At 55.0% G+C, this 7,414-nt stretch overlaps 1 protein-coding gene across 1 annotated transcript; it reads left to right on the top strand.

Annotated features, from left to right (window-relative positions):
* The first annotated feature begins 648 nt into the window (after window positions 1-648).
* On the top strand, window positions 649-6,354 carry TCF15 (transcription factor 15). The gene is made up of 2 exons (XM_032606375.1): window positions 649-1,231; window positions 5,909-6,354. Exons 1-2 carry the CDS (start codon window positions 713-715, stop codon window positions 5,981-5,983), a joined length of 594 nt encoding a protein of 197 aa, XP_032462266.1. The 5' UTR covers window positions 649-712; the 3' UTR covers window positions 5,984-6,354.
* The last annotated feature ends 1,060 nt before the right edge of the window (window positions 6,355-7,414 follow it).

Below are 7,414 nucleotides of genomic sequence, written 5' to 3'. Positions count from 1 at the left end.
TGTTTTGTTCTGCTTTTTTTTTTTTTTTTTTTTTTTAAGTTTGTCGTCAGGGATGTGACACCATCGAGTCCTTATTTGGAAAGTTTATAGTGTTTCTCCAACTGTTCTCCACTGACACCACCATCCTGTACATAATGAAAAATCCTGGGTCGGCTGAATCAGACTGGGGGAATCCGGGAATTTATCAAGTCAAAAGCCCCCCCTTACCTAATTCTTACACGAAAGTTACAGAACCACAGTATTAGAATTTGAGGGAGGAAAAACCCGAGTTGCTTTCTCTACAATCTTATTTTCGAATGAGGAAACTGAAGCCAGGAGAGGAGAAGGGACCTGCCCGCAGCCCTGCGGTCTAGGCTGAAGATGAGTCCGGATCTGGGCACAGCCCACTCCACCCACCCAACCCACCCCGACCCCCGGCTTTTGCCCCGCTCGCCCGCGGGGATCCAGAGCCTTCAGGGCGTGCCACCAGCTCGCGGGCCGCTTTCAACCTGGGGAACTGGGGCGAAGGGCCCGTAGCCATTGGCCGGGGCGCGGCGGGCGCCTCCCCATTGGCCAGGGCGGAATCCCCCGCCCCGGCCGGGGCGGCCTCGGGACTGGCCCCTCCCTCGGCTATAAGGCGGTGGCCAGCTGAGCCGTGGGAGCGCGCGGGAGCGCACGGCGGGGCGCGGCAGACGCTGGGGCGCTGCGCACCAAGGGAAGCGGCCGGCCGCCCATGGCGTTCGCGCTGCTGCGCCCCGTCGGCGCGCACGTGCTGTACCCGGACGTGCGGCTACTGAGCGAGGACGAGGAGAACCGCAGCGAGAGCGACGCCTCCGACCAGTCGTTCGGCTGCTGCGAGGGCCTGGAGGCGGCACGGCGCGGCCCGGGCCCCGGGGGCGGGCGGCGGGCGTCCAGCAGCGCGGGCCCGGTGGTGGTGGTGCGACAGCGGCAGGCGGCCAACGCGCGGGAGCGGGACCGCACGCAGAGCGTGAACACGGCCTTCACGGCGCTGCGCACGCTCATCCCCACCGAGCCGGTGGACCGCAAGCTATCCAAGATCGAGACGCTGCGCTTGGCGTCCAGCTACATCGCGCACCTGGCCAACGTGCTGCTGCTGGGCGACGCGACCGACGACGGGCAGCCGTGCTTCCGAGCGGCGGGCACCGCCAAGAGCGCGGTCCCAGCCGCCCCCGACGGCGGCCGCCAGCCGCGTTCCATCTGCACCTTCTGCCTCAGCAACCAGCGCAAGGGGGTGAGTGCGCGCGGCGCTCCAGTACTGCGGCCGCAGGGTCAGGGAACGGGCCTCTTACGGAGCAAAAGAGGGGCCGAGACCCCAATGAAGAGAGGGGGAAGAGACGTGGAGTCGTCGGGGGTGCAGCCCTCCAGGCCCAGAGTTTGGTGTGGAACAGAACCGCTCACAATGTTCCCCAAACAAGGGGTGCAGGGAAGCCCAGAGCTCGGGCGTGATTTAGAGGATGGAGATTGCTCATCGAAGGACACCCCCTCCCACTAGGAGTGTGCTGGGAAGAGCGTGTGGGGAAATCATAACAAAGGCTGTCATTTATTGAGCTCTTCCTATGTATGGGCGCGCGTTCCTGGTTTTCTTTTTACCTTCACAAGAACCCCGTCAGGCAGGTAGTTCTGCCCGTTTTATCACTGGTGAGGACCTGGGGCTCAGAGGGGTGCCCATATTACACAGCTCGAAAGCCAGAATGCAGGCTCTGGGTTTGCTGGGTATGTGTTGCCCTGAGCTGCCCTTACCGTAAAATAATTGTCCCGTATCCTGAGACTGACCCAAGGGCAGGAGACTGAGAAGAAAAGGGGATGCACGCCCCCAGTCAAGAGCCTGAGGTGCCCAGCTGATGAGCGGTAGGTGTGAAGCAGGGGGTCTCTTGAGGATACCCAGCCCCCAAAGAGATGGAGTGCTGGGGAAGGGCACTGTTGAGTCAGCCGGCAGAGCTGGAGGTAAGCTTCTGTGGTCTGTCCTAAGTAAGGATGAGAACCGGGCTGGTAGGGGACGGACGGGGCTGAGTAGCAGCAGAGGTTGCTGGGGGGTGCTCCTGGTTGAAAGCTGGCCCTCCTGCACAGGCCCCAAGGAGCCTGCTTCATCCTCAGCCTTTCCCCTTTCTGGCCTGGGCTTTTCTTAGAATAAGGAGGCTTGGTCTTGTGACAGCTTTGGATTCTATCAGCTACTATTTACAGCTGGGGAAACTGAGGCTGAGAGAGTCCCTGACTGGTCCCTGTGGCCTTTTGGAAAATGAAAGAGTATGGGAGCACAGGGAACTCTGCTCAGTATTCTGTAATAACCTAAATGGGGAAAAGATTTGAAAAAGAATAGATACATGTATAGGTATAACTGAATCACTTTGCTGTACACCGGAAACTAACACAACATTGTTAATCAACTATGCTCCAGTATAAAATAAAAATCAAAAAAAAAAAAAGTCATGGGGGATTGGAGTCATGCCTCTGGGTCCCCTAGTCTTTGGTTCTCACAACTTCCCCGGCTCCCCTCTTCACTCTGTTCTGGGGAAGCCTCTGTGTCCTGGCCTCAGACCACCCCCTTCTGGCCTCTCACCTGCCATTGCTGCCTCAGTTTCCCTAAGTCAGTCTTTTTCGGTTCCGATTTGAACTCTCTCCAGGGTCCCTGATCCTCCCAGCTGTGGGCCCTGGTCTGTGGGCCCTCGGCAATACTCCCTGACTGCTTTTCACCTATTCACTCAGTTCGGCAAACCTTAACTACCCGACAGCTGTTTTTTGTCGACTCTGAAAACATTCCCAGAGAAGCAGGTTATGGATGCCCATCCACCACTGTCAGGAACTCCCAGTGCTGGGCCAGGGCAGCGCCTGGAGGTGAAAACAGCGATGTTGTGGTCTGATGGGGAGGTCTGATGTGCACAAAGGGACTGTCAGGGCCGGAGGAAGCCCCTGACCCAGTGGCTAAGTTCCTGACAGAAGCTTGGGGTTGGAAGCAGGCAGGTTGAGGCAGTAGGGGAAGATGTTCTAGGAGCAGGACACAGGGGGAGCTAGAGCCTAGAAAAGGAAAAGGGTAGACGTTGAAGGTGGCAACGCATAGAAGGAAGGTGAAGACTGGCCAGTGACATCAGTGTCAGCAGTCTTGATGAGCACTGATCTCTCGTGCTAAGTGCTCTCTACGTGTTACCTTTAAAACCCCCCAGCAGCTGGGGAAGGAGGTGCTCTGGTTATCCCCACCTGCTTAGAGATGCTGTCACTGGTTCAGAGACACGGCCCATGATGGAGTCAGGATTCGAACTCAGGCCTGCCCAACGGGGACGTGGGAAAGGTTCGTGTGGGAGGGCCCTCGGGGAGAGTGTGTGTCCATCAGGTGCCTGCCCCCCACAGCAGGTAGGCTGGGGGCTTCTCTGCTGGTCTCAGGCCTGTCCCATAGATCACAGGGCCTCGTCTGGGTCTGGCTGCTTCCCTGGGATCTGTCTACAGGACCTAGAACCCAGCCAAATTTGGCTGTGGAAGCCATGCTCTCAAGCACACAGGCTCCTCTGGGAATAAGCAAAAGGGGTGATCCTGGCTGGCTCTGGCCCGCAAAGACTTGAGGACTCGACTAGAAGAAAACTGGCTGTCTTGGGGAGCCTGTGGGAGCCTTCCTTCTCAGCTTTGGTGACCAGAGAGCTCCAAGGCCCCAGACCCTATCCCTTCACCCTGAGCCACCACCTCGTTCCCAGCTGGCTGGTCTGGGGTTGGGGTCACCATAGAAATAGCTCCCTTTAGCATTTTCCTGTTTAAGGAGGGGTTAGGTGTGGCCCTCTGTGGTAGAAATAGCAAGGGGAGGTTCTTGTCTCTGCCCTGTTTTCCCTTTTGTCACCTGGGGGTGGGGGTCAGCTCGGATCGTCTTGTACGGCCTTCCCCACTTGGCGTAACAGCTCAGGAGCAGAGGTGGCACAGAGGGCAGCGGGGCAAGGAGGTGCCATCACCAGATGATGCTGATGTTAATACTTGTGAACATTCATCGAACACTTAACTATATTCCTGACACTGTGCTAAGTAAGGGCTTTACCCGCGTTAACGCGTGCAATCCTCACGGTAGCTAACTTTACACATGGGGAAACCGAGGCCCAGTGAGCTGAAGTCACTTGCCTGAGGTCTGACAGGTAATCCAAGGCAGAGCAGGGGTTGAAGCCCAGATCTGTTTCACTCTAGCCACCTCCTAACCACAGTGCTTCCCAGAGCCCTTGGCGCTGAGGCACAAAGAGACAGAGAAGCTGGGGCCTAGTCAAGGCTTCTCCTAAATGCATTTGGCAGTTTACAAGCCTCCTTCACAGCTGCAGTTGCATTTCATTGCACCCTGGGGTGGCAAGTAGAATCATTTTGTCCCCATTTCATAGATGAAGACACTGAGGTTCAGGGAGCTGAACAGTCCCAGCATCCTCAGGGGACACAGGTCTCGCAATGACTGCCAGACCTGGGGTGGAGGTGGCTCTCCCTTACCCTGAGGACTTAGAGTGAAAAGGTGGGAGGCCGGTTTTCTGTCCTCCAACCTCAACACTACACCCCCCACCCCCATCCGCCCTTCTCAGCCACTCTTGCCAGAGTTTGTTTGAGAAGCCCAAGCCCCAGGCTCTGCTGGGACTGTGGCCTCAGCCCTCAAAATAGCCCTGCCTGTGAATGAACACACTGTCCCTGGGCCCGGAGAGCCTCAAGGGAGGCTGGGCTCGCATCTGGATGGATCTGCCCCAACCTGGGCCCAGGAGTGGAGCGGGGCAGCGGGCAGAGCTCCGAGATGGTCAGCTGTTTCTCTAGATGGCTGAGAAAAATGCCGGTCCCATTATCTCCTAGTCAGGCTCGGGGGTGAGCATTTACAGTGGGATTTCAGACACCACTGTGTCTTAGAAACGGGACAGACTGTTGGACAACATGGATTTTTCTAGCCCAGCCCTTTTTACCAACTGGCTGGGTGCCTCTGAGCCAGCCATGCAACGCTGGAGGCTGCAACAGAGGGGGTACGCTAAGGCCCGTGATCTCGCTGGCTAACAGTGAGGATGAAACCCACATGTCAGACCTCAGGACAGTGGGTAGAGACTGCCCCTGCAGCGCGAGGGACAGGTGGCTTCCAGGGCAGCCACCATTACCCTGTCTTCCAGTGGACACCCTTATCCAAGCAGCGTTGGTTGGCAACTGCTCCACGCCAGTCCCTGGGCTGGAACTGGGACTACAGAGTGAAAGACTTTCCCTGACCACCCCCTTGAGCTCCCAGCCTGATGGGAGAACACAAGAGACACCCCATCTTCCCCTTCTGGGCTTTATCCTGGCCCCAGAAAGGCAAGCAGTGCTAGGAATTGCAGGAATAGAGAAATCTTCCTAGGATAGGACCAGAGAGCATATTCCTGGCAGAGGGAACACCCTGAATGAAGGCAGGGAGGCCGGAATTCCAGAATCTACTTTTGAGGTTGACGAGTAGGCCACTGGGTATACAGCCAGGCAGAGGGAGAACCACTGTGGGGTGTGTTCTGACCTTGAGTGTAAAATACTATGATTTAAACTATATTGGATTTTTTTTTTAAAGCAACAAATCACACGAGGAAGAAATGAAAAAAGTAAAAAAGTATATAGAGTTAAAAAAAAAAAAAAGGCTTCTTCCCATCCTGTCTCCTCATCACATTCCTCTCCTCTGAGGAAACCCGTTAGTGATTTCCCGTGTGCCCTTCTCTCTGGACATCTCAGCACACAGGAACATGCACTCAGTCCTTGCTTTCGTCCTCAAACGATATTAGTCCATAAAGAGTCATCCCCTGTTAGTCCATATAGAGTTTCTTCTGCCTTCTGCAAGAGCTTGATTGTGTAGCTAACTGATTTTTTTTTTTATCAAGTCCCCTATTGCTGGACACAGAGGTTAGTTCCAGTGTTCATGATGACCCAGCTGAACCCCCTAATACCTCTTTCTCTCTTCCTGCAGGGTAGCCGTCGTGACCTGGGGGGCAGCTGCTTGAAGGTGAGGGGGGTGGCCCCAGTTCGAGTGCCTCGGAGATGAGCCTGGACCCCTGTGTCATTTGTTCCAAGCAGGACCCTGAGAAGGAGGCCAGAGGCCAACCACTGGGCGAACAGGGGAAGACCCCAGGAGCTGAACCCAGGTCCCTTCTTTGTGTAGGGACCAGAGGACAATGGCCTGGGCCCATGACCCTATGAGCAGGCCCCCTGGGACATCTCCACCCCACCCTGGAGAGCCGTGAGGACCCATGCAGCCGGCCCGAGCCCTGGCTGGTCAGAGACAAGGCAGAACTTTTGGAAAAACAAAGACTGTTGTTGACAGAGGATGTGTGCGTGTCTGTGCATGAGTGTGGGTGTGTGTATGAGAGAGAGAGAATTGATGGGTTTAAAATAAAAGGTATTTTTAAGTAAAAAGTGTTCCCAGCTGAAGAAGGGAGGGGCCTGGGGACATCAGAGGTCAGAGGTGGCCCCTCTCCTGGACCTTGGAACAGACACAGGTGTCACAGGTGCCACCCTGTGCCCTGGAGGGGGTGGAGCTGGGGGAAGGCAGGGGACCCCCCTCTCTAGAAGTCGAGATAACCAATCTTTCCTCACTGTCTTCTTGAACAACTGTTGGGTGTCTGGTGTGGTTGGTAAAAAAAAAAAAAAAAATCTTCATTTTATTTATTTTTGCATAAGGAATATATTCATCCACACGGTTCAAAACTCAAAAGGTACAAGAGGGTATGTGGTGAAAAGTCTCCCTACCTCTTGTCCTCCGGCCACAGTTCTCCCGCCGCAGGTGGGCTCAGCCACTAGTTTTTTGGTGACATCCCTATTCCTTGTGAATAACCAAGCAGATACAGAAATATACATCTATGTTTTCTTCCACTCTTTACACAAACAGTAGCATAGTGTACCCACTTTCTGCTCCGTGCATTTTTTTTCCCTTAATCTAGCTTGGGTGTTATCCCAAGTCAGTACATAAAGGTAAAGGGTATCTTCATTCCTTCAGTAGCTGTTTATTCCATTTTGTGAACATACCATACTTTAACCCATCCCTTATCCACGTCTTTACAAACAGGGCCAGGTAGGCACGTGGTTTTTCACATGTGCAGATGCGTGTGTGCTGACGGGATACTTTTGCCCATGTTGGAGCTGAGAAGATTTAAAGAAACAATGACAGGGCTTCCCTGGTGGCACAGTGGTTAAGAATCCGCCTCCCAATACAGGGGACAGGGGTTCAAGCCCTGGTCCAGGAATATCCCACATGCTGCAGAGCAACTAAGCCCATGCACCACAAGTACTGAGCCTGCGCTCTAGAGCCCGAGAGCCACAACTACTGAAGCCTGTGAGCCCAGAGCCGGTGCTCCACAACAAGAGAAGCCACTGCAATGAGAAGCCCGCGCACGGCAACGAAGAGTAGCCCCTGCTCGCCGCAGCTAGCATAGCAATGAAGACCCAACGCAGCCAAAAATAAATAAATTAAAAAATT

The sequence above is a fragment of the Phocoena sinus genome, chromosome 15 (genome assembly GCF_008692025.1).
Source record: "Phocoena sinus isolate mPhoSin1 chromosome 15, mPhoSin1.pri, whole genome shotgun sequence".
Classification (NCBI taxonomy): Eukaryota; Metazoa; Chordata; class Mammalia; order Artiodactyla; family Phocoenidae; genus Phocoena; species Phocoena sinus.
Note: the sequence above shows the minus strand (reverse complement) of the source record. Positions and strands in the feature narration are given on the sequence as shown.

Bases quoted from the DNA above. Each gene is read 5' to 3' on its own strand.
- TCF15 (XM_032606375.1), top strand. From the start codon at position 713: ATGGCGTTCGCGCTGCTGCGCCCCGTCGGCGCGCACGTGCTGTACCCG. The intron at 1,232-5,908 runs GTGAGTGCGCGC...CTCTTCCTGCAG, and splicing joins TCAGCAACCAGCGCAAGGGG to GGTAGCCGTCGTGACCTGGG.